Raw genomic sequence first — 24482 nt, forward strand, 5'->3', positions numbered from 1 at the left:
TCTCTATTTAAAAAATATATATATATACATAAATCATTTGTTACTTGATTGTGTAATACAATATCCATACTTGGTAAGCAGCACAAATGTAGGTTAATTAATGAGGCATTAAAATTAGCAAAGTACATAAACTTGAATAGATGTAGGCATGGCCCTGTCGTTGGTGAGTGATGAAGCAAATTGGTGGTGCAAGAGCTAATTAACAACTCATATTAGCAATGCCAATTACTAAGATTAGCACCAAAATTAATGTGGATCCTGACTCAGTTTTACGTGCATGCTAGCTAGCAACCTATATATCCACGCACCCACATTGCTCAAATAAATCAAAAAGCTGCCCCGTATTTACATATTTATGCTTAAATTATTTACGTTTGGTACTCTTTCTCAACTAAAGTGGTGTCAATATTCCATTACAGTGCATGTTTTTAATGGACCAATCCTCCAACTGCATTTAAATCAGTTCCTACCCAAATTTAGGTAAAAGAATTATAAAAATTTTGTATTTGGGAGTTGGATAATATTTTATCTCTTTTACTTAAAATGGGTAGAGATGAATACTTGTTAAGGCCTACGGCTCCCCAAAATTTTTAAAAGTTTTAGTAGGGTCCCATAAAATTTAATGCCTAGATATGCTATTGAAAGTGGACAAATTAGACTATTAAAAACTGACGTGACACGTGCCACATGCATCTTATATGGGGTATAAAAACTAATTTTTAATAGTAAAATAGATAAAATTTTTAATAAAACATCATTCACGTCCATTTTATAATATATTGATTATCTTTTAAATAACATCCAACTCCTCGTCATTTAGTCGGAATTTTCATTTTCCTATTTCTTCGCACAAAATCATTTCATTAAATATAGGCTTTTAAAGCTTTAACCTCAACCAGCAATAAATTCATCAACTTTTCTGTTTGTCATTTGCTTTCATTTTCTTTCTTCCCATTTAGTCAAGCCTAATTCAATGAGAGCAAAAATAAATAAAGAAACATAATAATGTTTTTAAGGATGAAATTATGTATATGATGATATGTAAAACATGCACACATAAGCCACTCGCCTTCTTTTTTTATATATATAAACTAATAATGAATGTATTTGCAGAAACAAATATTCCCACTTAGTATAGTTTATATTTTATATTTTATTATACAGAACGTCCCATCTCTTGTTTCTCTTCTCTCTTATACACGCACAAGCCATAAAGCAAGGTGATATACATTGTACATATACATAGAAACCCCCTCAAAAAACCACCCAACATTTCATTTTCTCTGCTTTTCAAACCAGTTTCGAGACCAAAAACAGAAGCTGTTTCACTATTTCTTTTTCCTCTTATATTGAAGATATAATACTGTTCATTTTTCTTTCCTTCTCTTTCAGTTTCATCCATGGATACTGCTCAATGGCCACAGGTAGAGAAAGATCTATCACCTGGCTAGCTTAGCTGATCTTCTTCTTCTCTTTATCAAACTTTTTGGGCTTTTTTTTTCTTGTTTTCTTTTCCTTTTTGTTTTCAAAGTTGCAAAAGATGGTTTTTCATGGCTATAGATAATCGTTGAAAGTCCCCACTCAAATTGGATTTAGTTTTTATCATTTTTTCTTCAGCAATTTGCACTTTATCTTTCTCTTTTGCTGATATCAATATGTAATAAAAAGTAAAGTACCCTTTTTTTTTTATAAGTTTATCTCTGGCTTTGTTATAATCTTGGAAAGTGTAAATCAGTTAACTCCTTTAGTTTTTTCCATTTGTCTGCTCATCTTCATCTTTGTTTCATTGATGTTTGTAGGAGATAGTGGTGAAACCAATAGAAGAGATAGTCACAAATACATGTCCAAAGCCAACAGGTTTAGAGAGGAAAATAAGACCCCAAAAAGAACAAGCTTTGAACTGTCCAAGGTGCAATTCAACAAACACTAAATTCTGCTATTACAACAATTACAGTCTCACTCAACCTAGGTACTTTTGCAAGACTTGTAGAAGGTATTGGACTGAAGGTGGTTCCCTTAGAAACATCCCTGTTGGTGGTGGTTCAAGGAAGAACAAGAGATCATCTACGTCATCTTCTTCTTCTATTTCTACTTCTTTAACATCATCCAAAAAGCTACCTGGTTTGGTTACACCACCTAGCTTATCCCAGTGTTCTACTCAAAACCCTAAGATCCATGATGGTCAAGATCTCAACCTAGCTTTCCCTACAGCTAGTCAAGGCTATAGGAGTCTCTCTGAATTGGTTCAAGTTCCCTTAGAAAACAATAATAAGAACCAAATCCCTAGCTCTTCTTCTTCATCACCTACTACTTCTCAACTTTCAGCTTTGGAGTTGCTAACTGGAATCACTTCCAGGGGGTTTAATTCTTTTATCCCCATGCCTGTTCCAGATCCAAACACAGTGTATACACCTGGTAATTTTCCCATGCAAGATTTTAAACCAACACTGAATTTCTCCTTGGATGGACTTGGAAATGGATATGGGAGTCTCCATGGTGTTCAAGAGACAACTGGGAGGCTTTTGTTTCCATTTGAAGATCTGAAACAAGTTTCCACCACAACTGATATTGATCAACATAAAGATCAAGGTGATTCAACTGGTTATTGGACTGGTATGTTAGGTGGTGGATCATGGTAATTAAACAAGATGGAAAAAAATTAATATGGCTTTTTCTTTTTCTCTTTTTTACTGTTTTTTTGTTAAGGTGGGGGTGACTTGTTTGGATTTCTTCATTACTAACAGAAGATGATATACATGGTTTTCCTTGATCTCTCTCTCTATATATATGATCCCTTCTTTTTTTTAATTAATTATGGTGGGAAATTTGAAGCTTATTTTAGGTTGGCTTCACTGAGGGCATACTAGAAGAAGATATCAAGCTAAGCCAAGATCCTTTTTTAGGGTAAAAAAAGTGTAATGGTTCAAAAAAGAAAAGCAGAAGGGCAACCTATGAATCCATTGGTTGGCTTGGTACAAGTACAAAAAAAATGTATAATTTTCAAAGTTTGTAAGGGATTCCTGGTTGGAGCAAAAAAAAGACTCTTAATTTGTTCATAAAGTTTTTTCTAATTTTGATTTTAGTAAACAAATTGTTGAGTCTCTCATATTTGATATTTGTTGCTGCAATGGTGATTTTAAATTCTCTCTCTCCCCCCATATCCCTTCTTTTATATCATATGTATGGTGTCGTCACCTAAGAGATTAATATAGGAGAGAAGCTTAGAAAGATGAATTGTATATATATGTATGCCAGGTAAGAAATCTGATCCTCCCCACATGCCATTGTAAATTTTCGTGTTACCCTGTAAAACTATATACATAGAAACTTGCTTCAATCCAAACAAAAGCTTACCTACTGATATTCTCGACGAAAAACCCACAAATTTTAGACCCATTTCCATCGTTGCTTCAATGCCACCCTCTTCCCCTTTCTTTTTCTTTTTTATTTTTTTTTTTGGAATTGAAAGATTGAGAAAGATCTGACAAAGCCTCCTTTCTTTCGGTCATGAAAATGGACCCACAAACATTCCTCTCGACAAGTGTGTCGAAGAATAATACACCCCCCACCTCCCCCACTAAGGTTTTCGATCAATCCAGATCTACACCACCCTTTTATTATTATATATATATGTGTATGTATGTAGGTTCGATTTTGTTGTTTGCTGTAATCCACCTTTAAGTTTGTGTATACTATCTGACAGATAGTGTGTTTTAGTTAAAGCCTGTATCAACCACCCTTTTGACTCTTAATTTTAGTTTCTCTTTGATTTCTCAAGTTAATGGCTTGTTCATCATGGGCTGTTTATGGAAACCATAATAATCATGTAGTCTTTTATTTTAACATTTTAGTCTAAACAACAAGAATGCCTGATGAAAAAACATTTTTGCTTAAACAAGAAATTGGGAGCTTTCAGATTCAAATGGTTTCTTTACACACGGAAGCTATTTGTGGAAAACATCATGTGGCAAAAAAATGTGCAAAAATGGTAAGATTATGAAAAAGGGTTTTGCAATTTAGACAAAACCCAGTTCTTTTTTATGTATTAAAAATGGATATTCGAGTTCATGTAGTATAGCATAAATCAAGTGATTAAAATATCTAAATATTTACGTGTATATTCTAAATCTAATGATCGACTTTAATTAAAGAACCATTAAAATGTTAAAGAGAAGTAGTACGATAATAGTGTTATTAAATTCGTGTATCATGTGTTGAACTTAACTTCATTGATCCATCCATGCTGTCTGAACTAAAAGAACTTTTTATTTTCGATTAAAAAAATGGGAAACTTTTTTTTTTCTGTAAATGTTTGCGTCTGGGAATGGGGAAAATTTAGAACATTAGGTGGGATGCGAACACATGGAAATTAACGTGTCGTGGAATTCGTTAAGTAATGGGGGTGGATTCCTTCAGACATGATCTACCAGAACCAGGAGTTTTTGCCTGTACTTATTTAGCTTGTGATTCAAGTTACTATGTGTTTCACTCAAAGGCCTTGGGTGGACTACGAAGTGACTGACCCACTGCCGACACGCGCATGTCTTTCAACTGTAAGCCTGACTCGAAATCTTTCCCTTTTTAAAAAATTTATTGTGAATGTTATGGTTTAAAGAATAATGAATCCGAAACTGGTATCAACAAAACAAAAGTTCTTTGTCACTCTACCTGTAGTTCACAAAAATGGCCATATCTTGGTTTCCAACAAAGTTGGAGGTTAATAAAAGAGACTTGTGGCTTAAGCTGGGAGCAATATAAGGCAAGAAGATTATCTATATAGCTTGCAAAGAGAGAAAGTAAATAGTATATATGAATGTATTTTTCCCTGGCTTAAAGGAAGGGAGGAAGGTATATTTTCTTAACCTGATTAAAGAGAAATGAGAATGCCCTTTTCAGTTTCATTATCCGTACAGGGATATTACAATTATATTTCGAAATTGGGATCACCCCAGAATAATGAAACTTTGTACTTGAAAAACCAGACATGAATTCCTTGGCAGTTGTTCAATGCTCACCGTTGATTCCGAATATACGGACCTTGTGCATGTTGGGGAACTTTGCAACCACCAGCACAAATACGGCCAACGTATTGAAGAAGAGCATCGGGTTTTGATAATCTGTTGTATGTGAGGCGATAAGGTACCTGGAAAATAAAATGTAGGGTAAATAAGGATGTGTTAACCAAGATAAAAGAAAATATTAGAGTTCTTGTATAATGTCTTGCGATGCATCACTTCGATATTACTCTTATCTAAGGTTTCAGAGTCCTAAAATGTTTCCGTTCAAGAGGCGATTAATAAATATGGCAGTAGGAAACAGCTAGTTTAATATGCAGAAAAGTACTGTCTAGTTTAATGAATTAACTGTTGAATGATATGGAAAAGAATCCATAAGCAATTAGTAACAAACAGAAATTAGTAACCTTTTTCCTTCCATATAAAGGTATGCATGTAGAAAAAGCACATAATGTCTGATCGGGTATAAGTGCGATACCCATGGAGATTCATCTTCTTCGCGGAAGGAAGTCATTGATAACGAGGAGGTGGATGACCAAATTGGAAGGGTAGAATACGGTTTAAATCAATTGCATGTGAGGAAACTATCTTTTATTAACTGATTCTTTGAATAACGTAAATTGACTACATCCATAGGTCGTAACAAGAGGCATTCATGAGCATGGCAAAGGTTGAATGCAACTCACTAAGTATCTAACAGAAGGCATGCACCTTAATCAAATAAAACATAAGGGAGACCCACCACATTGCATCTTATACGCTTTAGTTCAGTAAATCATCTATGAATTAAAAAGCCGCCATATTTTTATTTCCGATATTCAGTATAGGTTTATATAGAAGAAAGTGAATACTTACAGCACAACAGGTACAACAGTCAAAAACTTCCTGTTCCGTGTCAGTTGCTTGCCATTGTCTATTTGCTCCCACCAAGTCAAACCGTTGTAGATACCTTGGTCATCAGCAAACGGTGTTCCCTTCTTCCAGTGAAAGAAGTGATATGTGACCTGAGGCAAGAATATGCAAATCCATGCACAACATACTCATTAAGCATAGAATAAAGAGCTGAAATTTTGAATACTATACCATTTATTAGTGTTATAGTGAAGAGTAAATAATAGTCATTTCTTGACCCTGTCTTATGGTATAACAATAACAAGCAAATCTCTGACTGGATATCATAATTAGTAATCACCTGAAAATGTCTAACAAATTGTTTCACGTTGATAAACAGGAAATTGTTATTTAGACATCTAGTAATTAAACTCAAAGAAACAAACTCTGACCAACTGTATAGGTGAAATCTGAGCCTTTCTTCACTCAAGGAAAAGAAACAAATAGAACTATCAAAGGGGGCATGCCAAACATTAACAAAAGCAGTAACCACAAATATACTAGTTTTAGCTCATTCTATTTGCTACCAAGCAAGTGAGTACATCATTAAGACTTAAAATTTTAGATTTCCATTCATTCACGCGTATCAAACCATCAAGAAAGCTAGAAAAGTATTACAGCAGAATCATGAAAAGTGAAGACAGTTAGCAACAGCACCAGATGTTGTCTAATCAAATCTCGGAGGGATGCCTTACTCTAAATATGTAAAGGTCAATTAGCCCTTTACTACCAGCTAAAAAGGTTGACAAACAACCAATTTAGAATCAAGAATCCTAAGCATTCCAGTTTGAGAAAGTAGGCTATTATTCTCAACATTCTCACAACCACGTGGGTCTAGAATACCAAAGAAAAAACAGACAACAGTCCATCTGTTGTAGACATGCAATTTAGTATATGATATAGCATTTCAAGCCAATTTGATATAGTAGATACACTGAATTCCCAAAAGAAAATTCAGTTTATAAATTGAAAAGTGAGGGAAAAAGGAGCTTTAAAGAGTTCCAGACCAGCTTATTCGCTCATTCAGTTGTGGCTTGTGCTGAAAATTTTCACCTCCTTAACTAGGTTTAAACCTCCAAATCTTCAATAAGCTTAGAGATATAGCCTATATAGGCATCTCAAAGGCCAATAAACTGATGACAACAACGCATAATCAATTCACAAACACAAGAAACAGAAAGAATTAATACTATAAACATATTATTCGAGTAGTTGTAATCAAAGACATAGATTTCGACCAAGCACTAGCACCAACAAACTCATAATTCAAGCTTTCTACAATTCACCTATACAAGAAGCTATTGGGGAACCCGCCAAATCTCTCTAGTCAAGCAATATAGCAAAGCTGGTCCAGAATAATAATCCCCAAAAATTTTAACCAACGCAGGGGAAAAAAAACTAATTTCGTCGTTGCTATAGCTAAAGTCTCAAGAAATCATCAAGCCCTTAATTCAATCCAAAACCCCCCATCAACAAAAAAAAAATCACAAAAGCCGATCAAATTAAAACCCAGATAGGAAACGCAACAAAAACCAAGAAAAATATAACTTTTATGAATCAAAATCAAAAGGGGAAAAAAGGCGAGCTTACAAAGAAATGCGCGAGATGAACAATTGTCCAAGCGGTTCCAGCAGAGGTGCCAAAGAGAGATAAAACGAGGAGCCATGAAATGAAAACCATCAAGATATAAGTGGTCCAAACCCCTGGGTACGTGAACCACTCCGTATTCTTGTTCAGATCTGTCGTTGGCACCGCTCTCACGTACATATTTCACTTTTTTGCTCTTCTCTTCTTCTTCTTCTTGTTTCACAAGTTTTCCTTCTTTCTTAAACAAGCAGAGGTTGATTCAAGGGTATATTGTTACAACTTTGAATTTTCTTTGCTGTTGAACAAAGGAAGGCTTAATTTCAAGGTCAAGGATGATGATCGAGGGAGACGTAGGATGATGATTATGATGATGATGATATTGTCTTTATTGACGGTGCCGGTTTGGGTTTTTTTTTTCTTTTTTAACCTATTTATAAAGCTCCCTCGATCTGAACCATCCTTTGTATTTTCTATGGCCTAGCTTGGTTGCTTGTCGTTGTCGAATTATTTTGCTACATTACATATTTCGGAGGAATTTTCGGCAAATTTTCTTTTTGTAGATAATGTATAAATATACATTGTTGGTTTAATAAAATGTAGGCAAGGAATGTTCCATACATTTTTATTTTTTCCTATGAAAATATTAGTGCTCAGATGCAAGATTTAGTGTTGAAGATTGCGGGTGGTGATTGATGATACATTGTGATGTTGTAAGTTATGTATTTAAGAAGTTGGACAGAGTTTCGATATATATCTCAAAATTTACCGCTTTTTGGTAGTCGAACCGTAATAGAGAGACTTGATACAGGTCCTTTTTGCATAATTATCCACAAAAGTTGGGTTACTTTTAAAATTGAAAAAAAAAAAAAACTTCATCCAAAGTATGGATAAAAGTGACATGATATGACTTAAAAAATCGATTTTGAAATCGTGAGATGTGATATAATATGATTGTATCCATTCGAGGGTCAATCTTGTCCAAGACAAGCTCCTTCGACCGATATTGTAAATCAGTAAAAGAAACCCCCCTATGTTGTAATTTATGACCATAACAAGATGTTATGTGGTATGAAGTTCGATCATTTATGTGTTGAAAATTATTCTCGTTCTTCATACCAGAACGATCTACAATTAATATTAAACAAGTAAATGTCGGAACCACAGGCAAGGAAACACGATGAGTTGGATCATGCAGGTGGACGGTTGGTTGTTGGTGTTTGAACTTAGGAAGAAACAAGTTCTCTAAGCATAAAAAGATGTCATATGTCGGTTCATCTAACCTCAGACAACAAACGAGAACATGGCACTATTTTCTTTGTAGTCTGGTAGTTGCCAAACCAATACCAACCGTCGATGATCTGTTTACTTTGCCCTGCAATGGCGGCGCAAGCACCTCAAAACTACATGGATATGATCATGTGAAGGGGGCAAAAAAATCAGATGAAATTAAGGATCATATAGAGCTTTTGATGGTGTCTGAGTTACATGAAATGGGGATTGTCACCATCTATTCATTTTATAAGTTCAAATCATACAACTTGTAAGAAATCAAAGGCTAATAGTGGTATTGCCAACTCTATCCAAGCCTTCCATTAATCTTCTCTTTGCTGACTTGGTTCTGTAACACCATACCTCGAATGCCTCGCTCAAGTCAGGATACTTAAGCTGCTCGGTTTTTATCCAATCCGACAGAATATCTGCTTGATCGTTAGATGGCAATGCTAGTACTAACGAAACGATCGCCCCCTCGATACTTTGGCACAAGTCTTCATCCATCTTGTAAGGGAAATCTGTATCCTCGTCAGCTTTTGCGTCCAGGAGAGGCTTTATCTTCCTTATATAGGGTAGCCATGTCTTCAGCAATTGGACTCGACACGGTGCAGGGAGAATCACGTTTCCATAGCCGACAGCTTCCAGAACTTTCCCGGTCACTTCTATAAGCTTCACTTTCAAAACCCACATTGCATTATCAAGTTTCTTGTCTTCAACTATCTCCAAAATCTTTCTAGACATCTCACCCCAACTACAAACAAAGTCCTTCATTAAATCCATTTTGGGGAGTATGTTGCACATCCACTCGACATCCGAAAGGCACTGTAAAATTCTAGTCTCGGCGGTCTCGGCTGTGATGTCGGGAACGAGAAGAAGGGAAGACAACTCGTTTTCAAACAATGAACAAACTTGGGAAAGACCTGATTTTACTACTGATTTTACTTCATCATCTGCTGTAACTAATGGGGTGTCTTCATCTCCTCCAAGCATGAACTCCACTTGTTCCTGTGCAGATGTTTTAAGCTCGTCTCCAAAGGGTGGACAAGATCCACCTATTGACGTGGCGAACCGAACTGCAGAAATAAACACACTCTTGGTAGCACTTAAATCCACTGGTTGGATCCTCGCCAATATCGGCATAGCTACCGGCCCCAGTTTCAAGACTTCTTTTACAATTTGTTCCTCTTCCTTATCCTCCCAAGGAACAGCCTCCAAATACTGGATGCAGCAGTTTGTAATGTTTTCACAACGGAATGCAATTGCCAATGGTAGAACACCGAGAGCAGATTGAACCGAGTCCAAGGAATCCAAAAGTGAATTGGTGGGGAGATACAGTAATCTCAAAAGGTTAACATGATGATCATAAGTAGAGTCCGAGCAATGAATCTCGATGCAGGAGCCCGAGCCAGGATTAGAAAGCCGATCGGCAAAGAACCCGCTTTTACTAACGAGAACAGATGAGTGGGAGTAGAACCATTCGGGCCTTCCTTCGCTGTTTCTCAAGCGTAAAACGACATCACTCGTACCTTTGTCACCGAAACTGCAAGGCTTGGCTACTGCAGTTAGGTCCATGTGCAGAGATAATGAAAATGATATTCATGCTTCACAATTCACACACCTGAAAAAAGCATTATTCGAACTTAAGTTCCGGCAGAACCGACACGAATTCCGGAAGTATGAGAATAGATCTATCTTCCTCTATCAAAACATATGCTTCCTTGCCCCAAAACAATACAAAATCATAGTATCCGACAGAGCACAACTAACAATAATCTAAACAGGAAATTATGAAATTGTTCGGTTCTTGAGACGTTGAAGCAAGAATTAATACCATAGCCTAGAAAGGAAACCAGTTCATCATTTTTTTAAAAAGAGAAATATAATAAATTTTAGGCTTTTTAGCTATCACTGAGAAGATGCAAAATTAGAAAGTTAAGCATCATATTTAATGAATATCAGAACACAGAACATAGATTACTCTTTTCTTAATCCCCAAACCAATAAGACATAGAACATAACATTCAAAATCAATTTTTTTCCTAGGAAACCAAGAATAAGACAATAGCAAATCAATAAGCAATTAAAAACATAATTAATATCACATTAATGGGGAAAAAAGCTTCATAAATGATAAAATCTGAATTAAGGGAAATAAAAAAAACTGACCTTTTCAAACACCCATATTGTATTGAGAGCAGACATAAATTTATCTCAACTTCAACATAACAAATCTGGTGTTAAGTAAAGAACATAGAACAGCAGTTCTTTCTCTCCCTTTGGGTCTGGGAAGTGAGTTCTGTTTCAGGTAATAAAATGAAAAAGCATGGACAAACCCAAAGCACCTTTTAAGACAAGTTTCTGAAATGACGCAACTAGCCTCGTGCTTTGCATGTTAGAACTTGACAAGTGGCTGGTGGGTGATGGGGTACCTTACTCTTTTGGGGGCATTGTAGTTTTAACAAACATATAAGGGCAAGAATGTAATATCATGGCACATTTAACTATGGTATGTGACAAATGATGGGTTGAGACTTGAGAGGTGATATTATTTTTGTGGTTTTTAATAGTTTAATATTTATAATGATTAAATATATAAAAATTAATATTTTAAATATTGTATTTAAATTTTGTGAATAAAAAGTTAATATTAAAAAAATTTTGTTTTTATTTATAAATTTAAATTCAATTCGACTTTAAATTTATCCGAATTCAACCTAAATTTAGTGAAGCAATTGTATCAATTTCCCAACATTACAAATTTATTATGATGATGATATTTCAGTTCAGTACCTTTTGGAGATTCGATATATATTTTTCATTAATTTTGTTGGCTCAACTTGTACAAGTTGTAAGTTTATGCACAATTATTTAATGCCGTCGGCCAATTAACCATAAAAAGAAAGAACTGAATAAAAGTAACATGAATAATACAAATTTTTAATGGGATTAGTTAATTTGATGGGTTGAATAAAACATTAATGATTATTTATATCTTTATTAAAAATTATATAATATAATATTTTTTTGAAAGGATATTTGTCTATCTTAGTAATGAATCTGAAATTAAAGATTAGGAGGCCACTTGCGCAAGTTGTAGCTATGATTAACCAATAGCAATCTAGAAAAGGAAAAAAGCTGCCTACATTCCAAAGTGAGTGTGACTGTGATTAAAACAAGAGCTAAAACCAAGTTATGTCTTGTCTTCACTCCTACATGTTGTTTCGCTGCAAATTCCACGAATATAGATGGATATTTTGGTCAATAAATACCACCTCTGCCAGTCAAATAACCATTCAGTAAGGCTTTGGAACACATGATTGCATCACTTACTTTATGGGGCCTTTGAGTGATGGTGGTGACGGGGGAAATGCATTGTGGGCTGGTATTTGAAATAGAGCCCAATCAAAACTTTCTGAATCTTTCTAGGGTTTTCGAGCCTTTTTTTGTTTTATTCAGTTTATGCAAACAAATCAAAAGATGAATCAGTTTGGGTTATTTGAAAGATGGCGGAAACGATACGTACATCAGAAAAACCTTCTAATTCCTCCTCGTTGAATCCTCCTTCCCGTATCATCTGCCATGTGTATGTTCTTCTTCCTTTTCTTCTTCATTTTTTTGTGAATTTCAGATTATTTGTCCAATATTTATTTATTTTTCTCAACTTTCAACTGATTTTGCACAGGTGTCAGAAGCAATTCTCGCAATACACTTGCCCTCGATGTAACTCCCGCTACTGCTCTCTTCCTTGTTACAAGGTAAGGCCTCAATTTCACGCTTTCTTCAATCAGAAATTGGTTTTTTTCTTTTTTTGTTTAGTTTGTTCTGAAATGAAACAAAAAAGTTTTGAAATGAAACAAAAAAGTTTTCTTTGTGTGACTTTTTTTTACAGTCTCATAGCATTCGCTGTACCGAATCATTCATGCGAGAAAATGTAGTCGAGGAGCTGCGCCATCTTCAATCTGACGATCAAACTAAACGGAAAATGCTTGAAATTCTGAAACGTTTCCATTCCGAGGACGAAACCGAACCTTTAGATGAAGATGTTGATGGTATTTTCCTTGATTTTTTTTTTTTTTTGATAATGGGTATTTTCCTTGATTTTGAAGTACCTATATATATATTTGCTTTGTTTGTTTGCCTAATATAAGCCTTGATTGAATTACTGTATCAATGAAAAATGTAATTTGGATTTTTTTATGCAGATTCAATTCTTTCGGATGACACTATTCAGAAGATTTTGTCAGGTAATCTTTGGTTCAAATTCTATGTATTAATTACGGTGAAAGTACTTGTCAAGTCCCTCTATTATAGGGTTGGATCAAATTAGTCCACTTATTATTAAATGGATCAATTTAATCATTATACTATTTAGAAGAATTAAATAAGGCTTATTAGTAACATAGTTATCATTTAATGTTTAAAAAATTGTCATGAAAATTATTTTTCATTTGCAGCTCAACTCCAAATAGTAGATTCCCTTTGTAAAACCATAAGAAGATTTCAAAATCTTAACTCTTTTAAATTATACACGACATTTTTTAAACTTTGAATGTTAACTTTGTTGAAATTTGGTTTTATTTGATTCTTTTTAGTAGTACAGGGACTAAATTGATCTGTTTAATAATAGAGGGATTAATTTGATCAGGTCCCTTTAATAGAGGGACCCGCCAAGTACATTCACCTTTTAATTACATTGATTTGTCTTATGAAGTTTGTGTTAATCTATGCTTGAACATAAATTTCTGTTGTTTCTTTTTTATGTAGGAGGTGAAGTTAATATCAATGATTTATCCCTTGAAGAGAAGAAACGGTTCCAAAGAGTTTTGGCATCTGGAGAATTGAGTAAGATGATTGAGCCGTGGGATCCTTGGTGGTTAAAGCCTGCTGCCAGAACAATCTGTTTAAGCAAGGATGGAGCTCAACTTATACAACCTATGGCCAATCGAGAAGATCTTGAAAGCGACCAACCAAGCGATATTCCTTGTGGCCCCAAAACTCCACTTTCTTCGCTTCGTATGCTCATTTCTACGGAACCATCTCCACTCTTAGCTGTTCATTTGGTTGATATCATATATAGTTACTGCTTCACGCTTCGTGTCTACAATGGAGATTGGCAATCGGATGCTGTAGGATCAGCAATGGTGGTATTGAGTATATCATCTGTATTAGGTCAAGCTGGACAGCCCGAGACTGTGCAGGAAGCTCTGTGTTATTGCTTGGAGCAAACCTGCTCTCCGGCTTACCGGCACATCGGTGGTTTGCAATTTGGATTGGCACTTGTTGATGACATAACAAACCTACTTTCCCTTGGAAGTCCTGCGTTGATCTGTATGCTTTGTGATCTACAAAGGATGATTATGGCTGCGGGAAGGGAGTTGAAATCCGAGAAACAAAGAAAGCTGAGGAAGTCCGAAACGAAAAGCAAGCTGAAACTTGCTGAGAGGAAGGTTTATTTCATAATGTGTTGGGTTCATGAGCAACCGAACAAAGCATTGTCTTCTTTGGCAGCCATTGTGAGTGCAGAAAAGAGTTCATTGATGGAATATGGAGGCAATAAAAGTTTTTCCAGAACAGAGAAGAATGTAGCAGGAAACAAGGACAAAGCCTTGATAGAGGAAATGTAAGGGTGTTAGTTGCTAAAATAACCCCTTTTTTTTAATAATTTTCAATATGGGAATTTTGTTGTACATGTACATGAACATTTCTGATGTATATTTAATTCATATCTTAGAGGGATACTAACTAAAACAGAGTATCAGTGTCCATCCATGTAGGTGTTCCATAATGTGCTTTTAGCTTAGCATTCCCAATATACTCTGTTTTAAAAATGTGATGGTAAATATATTAGAAAGTAATATAGATTGAAAAGGCCTGTTTGTTGCTGGGCAATAAAAGGAAAGCACCGAACGACGTCGTTGCGAAATCTATTAATTTCACAGCGCATTGTTCATTTCAGGCGGTTTTAAAAGGTCTAATTCTGCCACCTAACCTTTTACTCTTCGGGTTTTAGAAATTTAGTCCTTGCCCCAGGTCTTTCAGTCTTTGTACATTTTTCCAACTACCATCTGTTTTTAGCTTGTACCAACCAACCTTCGGACTCTCCCAATACAACAGCATTTCATGCTTCAGTTGACTTGGGTTCTAGCTTCCTTGAAGGTGAAAAAACTCCTTTTAAGTGTGCAAAATAACTAAAATTAAAAAGTCCAAAGAGTACAGGGACTAGACACAGAATTAAACCTTTTAAAAAGAATCAAAAGCCAATGGTAGTTACGTAATTTCGAACAAGTCTGTCGTCCAAATATCTGTTACGATCCCCTAAAGCATTTGAACCGATCTTCTTCAATCCATAAACCCTTCGCTCTCTATTTTCCCCTTAAACCAACCATCCAAATAAATAGAAATTAAAAGAAAAAACCCGAAGAAAATTCCCTTGCCTCGGATTGTTCTTCGTCCTTCCTTTCTCTGTCAGAAAGAAAGGAAAAACCCTAATATTTTTCATTTTGTAAATTCTGGAGAAATGGTTGATGTAGCCGATAAATTGGCATGTTTTCAAGCGGTGACGGGCCTCGAAGATCCCGATTTGTGTACGGAAATCCTCCAGGCTCATGGTTGGGACCTCGAACTGGCTATCTCTTCTTTCACCTCTTCCAATCAATCCTCTGCTTCCACCATTACCTCCGATTCTGACCCTCGCGATTCTCTTGACCCCACCCAATCCGCATCCAGTTCGGGTCTCGCTCCCGCTCCTAACCCCAGCATAGCTTGGAAACTCGTTACATTGCCCTTCTCTGTGATATCCGGTAGCCTAGGGTTAGTCTCTGGAGCTGTCGGGCTTGGATTATGGGCCGCCGGCGGAGTTCTTTCGTATTCCCTTGGGATGATCGGCCTGGGACAGGGGCGGGGCGGGGAATCATCGGCACGATTGGTCTCGGTCTCAGCTGCGGCTTCTGAAGCTATGGAATTCGTGGCGGCATTTGAGAGAGACTACCCGACGACTAGGCCGAATTTCGTCGGTGAGGGTTTCATGGACGCCTTGCAGAGGTCAAGGAACTCCTTTAAGCTGTTGTTTGTGTACTTGCACTCGCCGGACCACCCAGATTCTCCTGTATTCTGTGGAAGGACCTTGTGTTCCGAGGCAGTGGCTGCCTTTGTGAATGAGAATTTTGTGGCGTGGGGCGCCGACATTAGGGCTAGTGAGGGTTTTAAAATGAGTAATAGCTTGAAGGCATCTAGGTTCCCATTTTGTGCCGTGGTTATGCCTACTACGAACCAGAGGATTGCACTCCTTCAACAGGTATCAACATTGTGATTCTCGCTTCTATTTTGAATTGTTAATAATGCAATAAGTTAATGTTTTTGGGAACCCGAAATCAATTAGATATCCTTTTGGCAAAAGCAGAAACTGAAAATGACCTATTATCGTTCATGCTTTAGATATTTTTTCGTAAATTTTTGTGCAGTTAACCACCTGCTAGGGGTTAAATGGGTAAAACTCAGGGATTTCATTCTAATTCTTTGTCATTGTGCTTCTGCTGAGCAGAAAGTTTAGATGTAAGTTCTTGCTAGTTTTGTTTTGCTTGTTGGTAAATGCCTTTGAATACAGATTTTTGGGTGGGCACTGAAGTTTTGACATGGCGAATAGCTAGGCGTATGAGTTCTTTTTTAAAGCCTGAAAATGCTGAATAAGTCATCTTCTTAATGATTTATTAAACTAAAGCTTATCTGATTTTCAATACGCCTACCAGTTCTTTACAGTTTGTTATAAGGCATTTTGTGACTTATATCGTGCTACAATTGGGCTTTGCATTTTTAGTTTCTTTACATTAAAATGCAGCTTTTGCTCGAATTGTGCCTTCATTCCAGACTACTACATATTAAATTCATTTGACTATTGTTTTTAGTGAATTGATTGGACTCTTTAATAGCATTCCTGTTTCTCATATTTTTAACTTTAGGTCAGCATAAAATAATGGAACTAAACCGGCCAGTCACACCAGTTCAACTGTGAACTGGCGGCCTATCTAGTCCAGTACTTTATAACTTTTCTGAACCAGTAAAACCGGTTTAATTGGTGATCTTGCATGGTGATGCTCTCTTTCTTTGCAGGTTGAGGGACCAACATCTCCAGAAGAAATGCTCACGATGCTGCAGAAAGTGCTTGAAGAAAGTTCTCCTGTTCTTGTTGCTGCAAGACTGGATGCAGAAGAGAGAAGAAACAACATGCGTTTGAGGGAGGAGCAAGATGCTGCTTACAGAGCAGCACTTGAAGCTGATCAAGTAGGCTGCTTTTAATTTTAAATTAGCGGCTTTAATACAGTTTACTACATATTTGGCTAGATGGCATACTCTAGTTTCTTTTTCCTCATTACTGCCATTATATTCCAAGAAGACTGAAAAAGGAAAATAATAATCCCTTCTTTGCTTACTAAATGTATTTGTGCTTTAAAAAGCACCATTGGAATGATAAAATAATAGCCTGACTAATCTTTTCATTTTATTCATGACATTAGGCTAGAGAACGCCAGAGGAGAGAGGAGCAAGAACGTCTGGAAAGGGAGGCCGCCGAAGCTGAACAGAAACGGAAGGAAGAAGAAGAAGCTCATGAAAGAGCAGCACGTGAAGCTGCTGAAAAAGAGGCTGCCCGGGCTAGAATGCGAGAACAAAAAGCCTTATCACTTGGTGATGAACCTGAGAAAGGACCAAGTGTTACACAGGTAATTTCATTTTTCTTGCTTTCTTTATGGTTTAGGCACTTTTATCATCTCAGTTCTAATGATCATTCTCCATCATCCTTGCATATTCCACTTTTCTGCATTGGCATGCCTAATACTTCTCCGTTGCCAAATTAAAATTAAACATATGCATGTTGTGTTGGGAAAACAGGTATTGGTACGGTTTCCCACAGGTGAACGCAAAGAAAGGAGGTTTCACAGCACGGCAACAATCCAATTAGTTTATGACTATGTTGATTCATTGGGTTGCTTAGAAGTTGAGGATTACAGCCTTGTGTCCAACTTTCCTAGAGTTACATATGGTCGAGATAAGCAATCCCTGAGCTTGAAAGAAGCAGGATTACATCCTCAGGCCAGCCTTTTTGTGGAGCTAAACTAGTCTGAACTGAAGAAGGCTTGATACTTGTCATGTTGTATGATCTTAAAAGTTTTCTGCAATTACTGAAGTAAATATTTTTAATATGCTTCTTGTTTCTAGTTTCAACATAATCAGCGAACCATAATTTGAGATAAAGATAGCAGGGACTCTGAATTCTATAAGATTCGCTCGATCAACCAAATGGCCAAAATTTTCATTTCAATCAACCACTAGTATGTAGAATTATTAAAAGTTTAAAGAAATGTTCATGTTTTTTTTTTTTTTTTTAGATTTCAATTAAACATGCAGCGTTTTTCCTAATTCCATTTATCAAATAATTATTTTTTTATTATGTCGTTTTATTTATTTTTATGAGATTTCTTTTATACGATTTATTTGTTCTAAAATTACTTTTAACATTTATGTTCTTGTAACAATCTCAGCTATTAAGTTTGTAGCAAGTCAGTTAACTCATCGTGCTTTTTAGAAATATATATATATATATCTTTATTGAGAAGTCACAATTCCTTTAAAGACAAAATGAGAAATATAGAAGGTTTAGAAATCGATCAATAAAATCGTTGCGGGTGTTCCCGCCTGTAATCCAGGTGACCCAGATTCGATCCCCGGCAACGGCGTATTTTGCCGAAATTATGGACCTTTTATCATTTCTAGAAATTTGCACATCCGTTATTACCTAATGAAGCAAATAAAATTATGATGGTCAAAGAAAGTCATTGGGAGAGCAAGCAAATATAATTATGGTTGTTATAATATATATATATATATATATTAAAAAGTAATTACGAGAGCAAATAAAATTAGGATGCATTAGGTTGTTGATATCTCCATAACGTGTATATTTCATTTTCACACTAAAAAAAATTATTTTTAATTTTGTGCTTTGATTCGAATCATTTGGATCTACACTCGAAACAGTTCGTGGTATGCGGATAGCGGAGAAAATCGTTTGGTTGGAAGTTAAAAATGATAAAGATCCGTCTATCCGAAAACACAGGTACGAATTTAGTCTAGGATTTATTGCTATAAATATTACAAATTTGATCGATTTTCAAAATTTTAATTTTCGCTATGCAAGAAAATTATTTTCGAACTAGATTTTTTTTATCGATCAATCAATTTATTTATAATATGTAACAGCCCGATTTTGGGCCTAGTCGGAACAGTGGTTTCGGGACCACAAATCTGACAAGGAAAAAATTTATTTTTCTTATATTTTTATGGTCTACGATTTCACGGAATTATTTTGTAAAAATTTTGTTCGAAAATTTTGACGTTTGGGCACTCAATTTAGTCAAAAGGACTAAATTGTAAAAAGTGCAAAAGTTGAGTTCTACAAGTTAGAGGTGTCTAATTATTATGAAATTTTAAATTGGAGGTCCTTAAATGGTAATTAGACCATTGGTTATTTATGGACAAAAATAGACATGGTTAGTAAGTAAGCTATTTAAGGGTATTTTGGTAAAATGCCTTAATTAATGAATAAAGACAAAATAACATGAAATAAATTATCATCTTCAATTCTTTTCTTCATGGCCGTATGTAGCAAGGGAACACCATGGCTAGGGTTTGTTCATCTTCCAAGCTTCATGGTAAGTCCGTTCTAGCCCCGTTTTTCTTGTTCTTTGTATTTTTCGCATCCCGATAACTTGCTTAAGCTATCTCTACCATTAATTCGAGCTAGAATTTATGTCTGAAAAATTACCCATAGATGAAAAGTGTGAATTTTGATGTTTCATGATAGAATATGAAGCTTAGAATTATGTTAAGCAACTTTTGCTAAGCGATTTTGAGTGAAAACGAGTAAAACGACATAATCGATAAAAATACTAAATGTTCATAAGTAAGTGTTAGAGTTGGAATTTGATGTTTCTATAGAAGGGAAAAATGTTCAACATGTCATAATACATAAGAATAAGGGATGAAGTTTAATTTACGAGCTTTGGGGCAAAAGTGTAAATATGTAAAAGTTTAGGGGCAAAATTATAATTTTACCAAAGTTTGAGTCAAGGACTGTTTTGATAAATGTGAGTACTAAATAAGTCAAATGTGTTATTATAGATCAAGAAAGAAGTGGAATCGACCTTGACCGGAGAAAAGGAAAGATTAAAGACTAAATTGCTAAATTTTTATATTATTGCATCAAAGTAAGTTACGTGTAAATAATAGTTATATTTTTATAAATTGTGAATTATATTTGATATGTGAATTAATATTGAATGTGGAAGGAAAATTGTTCATGAATTATTCAAGTGATAAAGTGTTTAAAATAAAGTGTTAAGTGTAAATTCCCGGTTGAACTTAGGAATAGAAGTGGATACAAGTGACATGTCACTAGAGATCAGTGTTACAGTGTTACAGTGAGTCCCGGGTGCTGGGTGATCTAGCATGTGTTGCGACACCTGACAGCTTGTGTGAGCAAGCCCGTGGACATTTCCGTGTTATTGATCGCTGGTAGCTTCACTACGTATCGATGGTAGCTTGGCTACGTATCGATGGTAGCTTCGCTACGTATCGCTGGTAGCCGGCTACATATCGTGGTAGCCGGCTACGTATCGATGGTAGCTTCGCTACGTGTCGCTGGTAGCTTCGCTACATATCGATTATGGCACTTATGTGCTAATTCTCTACGATCTATGTATATTCCGAGTGTTCAACGGGAAATTGACTAAGTGTAATTTAATAATGAATATAGGTGTGGAACTGAATTGAATATCGACTTAGAAATGGAAAAGTGAATTTTGAATTGAATTGTGATTGAAAGTGAAAAAGTGAAATTATGAAAGAGTACATTTAGCAACAAAACAGTTTAGACAGCAACAGTTGTGTGACTTTGAAAAATCACCAAAAATGGTGGAAATTTAATTAGAGGCTGAATAATATATGAAATTGAAGCTTAATGAGTCTATTTTCACATAAAAGAAATAGAAAAAGCAAAAGAGTTATATATTTTGAGATATTTGAAGTTTAATTAGACAGAGTCAGAATGAGTTTGGAATCCCCTGTTTTGACTTTGGAAAATTGTAAAAAATTGTACAAAAATAATTATGGGATAAAGTTTATATGTTTAGAATTATCAGTGAATCTATTTTTATGAGAAACAAACGGAAACTATATCCGAATTCTGTACAGTGAGATAATTAATTTTTAGTGAAGAGAGGTCAGAACTGTCAAACAGTGAAACAGGAGAAACTTTAAAGAATAAAATGTACTATTTGGCTAAACCAAAAATTATGAAAATTTTATGGTAAGAATATATGTGAATCTAGTTTCGGATAAAATTTACTGATCTTAATTTGGAGTTCTGTAGCTCCGGGTAAAAATAATTTAGTGACTATGACTCGAATAGACAGCTTTGAATATACATGTTAGTGAATAGAGAAATTATAGTTAATGTTGTTTAAATGTGATATACACATAAAGGATGTGGAATGGAGAGGAGGAGGAGGACAATAAAATGTAGGAAATAATTGTGTATAATGGTCATATGCCCGATTATAATCGGTAAATGTTAAATTGAATGGTAAATACGTATTGGTACCGAAGGAACTATTGCGGTTTTGAAAAGCAATTGACCAAATGTATAAGAAATTTAGTCTTGATATATATATATGATAATAATGATATATGGATGATTATATCATTGAGTTGCATTGATTAATTCGGTTTATGTCATGGAAATGTCAAGAACATTTGTCTTTGATATGTGATGATCATGGTTTAAGCTCATATGGGAAAATAAAGTTTCATAGTATGAGAGTGTGGTATTGAAATATATATATTGGATTGAGAAATTAATTTGAATTGTGAACACGAAATATTGTGAATTGAATAAAATGGAAATGGAGCTTTGAATTACATAAGTAAGTATCGGGTCTCGTAGGCCCTATTTGTTATGAATATAATATTTTGAGGATATGTTATAAAGAATTATAAAAGCATGTTAAAAATTTGAAGAGTTTAAATTTGAATGAAATTTTGTAACTCAGTTTAATACGTTTACATGTGTAAGTGTTCTAGTAATGCCTCATACCCTATTCCGGAGTTGAATACGGGTAAGGGGTGTTACATAATATTTCTCCAAATTCTATATTTATAGACATAAAAAGTATAAACAAAATAAATTTCTACTTCTAATGAATTAGAGTCGTAAAATACATCAACCTTATATTGATCTTGATGGATATCCACTTCTCGATAAGATATCTATAACAATGATTTATTTATTTGTGTTTTTCTATTAGTGCTTAATTTTTTTAGGCTTAATCCACAAGTTGGTACATAAACAATACAATTTTTTCCATTTAGTACTTAAACTTTTTTTTTTGTCACAAGTGGTACCTAAACTATCTTTTTTTCCAAAATTGGTACATCCATTAGTCAAACTGTTAAGTCTATTTTAAAAGAGGCTTAACCCACAAATTGGTATCTAAACTATGCATTTCTTTTTCTTTTTTTCCATTTCGGTACCTAAACATTTTTTTGGTCACAAGCAATACCTAAACTATTTTTTTTTCCAAATTGGTACCTTTGTTAGCTTAATTGTTAGTTAAACTGTTAAATTTTAAGAAAAAGATAACCGATTAAAAATTGATGTAGCAAGAAAGATAAAAAAATATATAATTTTCTTTTACATATATATATTCTTTTTTTTTTCAAAATTAGACCAATAGTTAAACCAATCAAGCCACCAAGTCTCGGTTTGATCAGTTCATCTAGTTCAGTTAAATAAATTATTAAATATTTATAAAATAATAAAATAATAAAAATAGAAAAAAATAGTTTAATTGCTTTTATTAGCTTGGTTCAATCGGTTTGTATTGATTCACGAGTCAATTGATTCAATCTCTATCGGTTCTCGATCTAGCTTTTCGACCTCTTCAAGTAGAGCAAGCAAGCAATGAAATTCAAAAATAGAATAAATCGCTAATGCCTCGACTTCAAAAGGAAAATTTTCGAGCATTGTCAAACAATATAAAAGATGAAGAAAGAAAAAAAGAAGAAGAGAGAGAGTGTAAAATAGAAAAAGGAAAATAAAAAAATTTAAAAGTAGTTTTTTAAGTTTATATGATATCACGATTATTTATTGATTGTACTATTTTTAACGGATATAAAATTTGGTATAAAATAAATAAAAAATAATAATTTAAATATTAATTAGTGGGTTAAGCTCTTTTTGAAATCGATTAAATGGTTGACTAATGAATGTATTTTCTTTTTAAAGTGCAGAGAATTTGGTTAAGTTGAAAAATATGGACCCGTGACGGTGATCGACAAAGCGCAGTAAAGCAAAGCAAGAACAATTGATGCCAAAAAAGGTAGAGAAAAAAAAAAAAAAAACTCAGATTTCCAACTGGGCGGAGCGGGGGATCTTTTTTCTACTTTCTTTCAAAAATCCGAACTTTATGGTTTGCCACGCGCGCAATCTCACTCGTTTCACGGGGCTTTCGCTTTTACCTTTTTAACCATATGCACCAGTAACCGCCATAGTCTTTTCTTTTTCTTTGGCCTTTATATAAAAATTATTAAAAAACAATTTATTTAAAATATTAAAAATATAGAAAATTATTTAAAGGTTTTGAGCCTTTAATTTCGGTAACAAGAAAATAATAAGTTTGAAGTATATGAAGGAAATTGATGTTTTATAATATTTACAAGTATTCTATATTTTATAAAATTGTAGAAGTTTTAAAATTTATTTGAGTATTATAAATAATTCTAAAAATTTAAAATATTACTCCTTTTATAATTTTTAAATTTACAAGTTTTTTATCATTTTAATAATTCTTATATAACTTTTAATAATTTTAAATATTTTAAATAAATTTTCTATAATTTTTAAAATAATATATAATATATAATTTTATTTTTCCTATATTTTTATGATTTTCTAAAATTTTATAATGTTTTAATTTTTAACCTTAAATGCTGAAAAATCCTCGTAAAATAATTATAAAATCAATTAAATTAGCACATCATCATTTTTTCATGTCAACGCTATGTTAGTCGTCACATAATTATTTAGCCGTCATATTATCACTTAACGATCATAAGAATTTCAACAGAAAATTATATTTCAAGAACTCAATTGATCGCTAATTTTCGATTAAAATGATAATTTTCAATTAGAATTTCAATTAATTTTAATTATTTGACAATATTTTTAAATATTTAAGCCTTTTAAAAATATATAATCACTTTTAATTATATATTCGTTAAAATGAATTTATTTGATTATTTAATTAAACTGATATTGGACTAAAAGTAGTAAATAAGCCTACTACTTATTAATTAATTCTAGCTCGTTATATAAAATATAGATTAATAGTCTATATATATAAAAGTAAAATAAAAAATAAAAATCACGTAAGTTTAAACAAATTTTTAGATCTATAATTTAAGTCGAATTTAAACAAATATAAAATATATTAATATCATGTTTAAGTCTAATTTAAATCCGACTAAACTTTGACTTATGAATACCCTAACTGTAAGCATTATGTAGTAGTGGTATGACACTACCTGCAGGGCTAATCAAAAGAACAAACCCCTTCGCAGCCTCCTATGCCAAGTTAGCTAGATGATTCGCATGTTTGTTGCCTTCTC

At 34.1% G+C, this 24482-nt stretch overlaps 5 protein-coding genes and 1 long non-coding RNA gene across 6 annotated transcripts; 4 read left to right on the forward strand and 2 right to left on the reverse strand.

The window, feature by feature from the left end:
* Positions 1 to 1160: 1160 nt before the first annotated feature.
* Positions 1161 to 3106, forward strand: LOC105765332 (dof zinc finger protein DOF4.6). The gene is made up of 2 exons (XM_012584361.2): positions 1161 to 1424; positions 1800 to 3106. The coding sequence occupies exons 1-2, from the start codon at positions 1401 to 1403 to the stop codon at positions 2637 to 2639; spliced, it is 864 nt and encodes a 287-aa protein (XP_012439815.1). The 5' UTR covers positions 1161 to 1400; the 3' UTR covers positions 2640 to 3106.
* A 1649-nt stretch (positions 3107 to 4755) lies between these two features.
* Positions 4756 to 7915, reverse strand: LOC105765333 (uncharacterized). Its single transcript, XM_012584365.2, has 3 exons — positions 7497 to 7915; positions 5871 to 6019; positions 4756 to 5143 (listed from the first exon to the last, which is right to left on the reverse strand). Exons 1-3 carry the CDS (start codon positions 7671 to 7673, stop codon positions 5005 to 5007), a joined length of 465 nt encoding a protein of 154 aa, XP_012439819.1. The 5' UTR covers positions 7674 to 7915; the 3' UTR covers positions 4756 to 5004.
* A 997-nt stretch (positions 7916 to 8912) lies between these two features.
* LOC105765330 (BTB/POZ domain-containing protein At3g05675) lies at positions 8913 to 11096 on the reverse strand. The gene is made up of 2 exons (XM_012584355.2): positions 10932 to 11096; positions 8913 to 10383 (listed from the first exon to the last, which is right to left on the reverse strand). Exon 2 carries the CDS (start codon positions 10335 to 10337, stop codon positions 9042 to 9044), a length of 1296 nt encoding a protein of 431 aa, XP_012439809.1. The 5' UTR covers positions 10338 to 10383; positions 10932 to 11096; the 3' UTR covers positions 8913 to 9041.
* A 979-nt stretch (positions 11097 to 12075) lies between these two features.
* On the forward strand, positions 12076 to 14513 carry LOC105765331 (uncharacterized). Its single transcript, XM_012584360.2, has 5 exons — positions 12076 to 12348; positions 12448 to 12520; positions 12655 to 12814; positions 12968 to 13009; positions 13530 to 14513. The coding sequence occupies exons 1-5, from the start codon at positions 12269 to 12271 to the stop codon at positions 14387 to 14389; spliced, it is 1215 nt and encodes a 404-aa protein (XP_012439814.1). The 5' UTR covers positions 12076 to 12268; the 3' UTR covers positions 14390 to 14513.
* A 568-nt stretch (positions 14514 to 15081) lies between these two features.
* LOC105765329 (plant UBX domain-containing protein 10) lies at positions 15082 to 18037 on the forward strand. Its single transcript, XM_012584354.2, has 4 exons — positions 15082 to 16059; positions 16872 to 17042; positions 17276 to 17479; positions 17649 to 18037. Exons 1-4 carry the CDS (start codon positions 15283 to 15285, stop codon positions 17874 to 17876), a joined length of 1380 nt encoding a protein of 459 aa, XP_012439808.1. The 5' UTR covers positions 15082 to 15282; the 3' UTR covers positions 17877 to 18037.
* Positions 18038 to 19399: 1362 nt separating this feature from the next.
* On the forward strand, positions 19400 to 20120 carry LOC128035309 (uncharacterized). Its single transcript, XR_008191674.1, has 2 exons — positions 19400 to 19468; positions 19938 to 20120. It is a non-coding gene; the product is annotated as an uncharacterized LOC128035309 (long non-coding RNA).
* Positions 20121 to 24482: the final 4362 nt, after the last annotated feature.

Source organism: Gossypium raimondii, chromosome 12 (assembly GCF_025698545.1).
Source record: "Gossypium raimondii isolate GPD5lz chromosome 12, ASM2569854v1, whole genome shotgun sequence".
NCBI lineage: Eukaryota > Viridiplantae > Streptophyta > Magnoliopsida > Malvales > Malvaceae > Gossypium > Gossypium raimondii.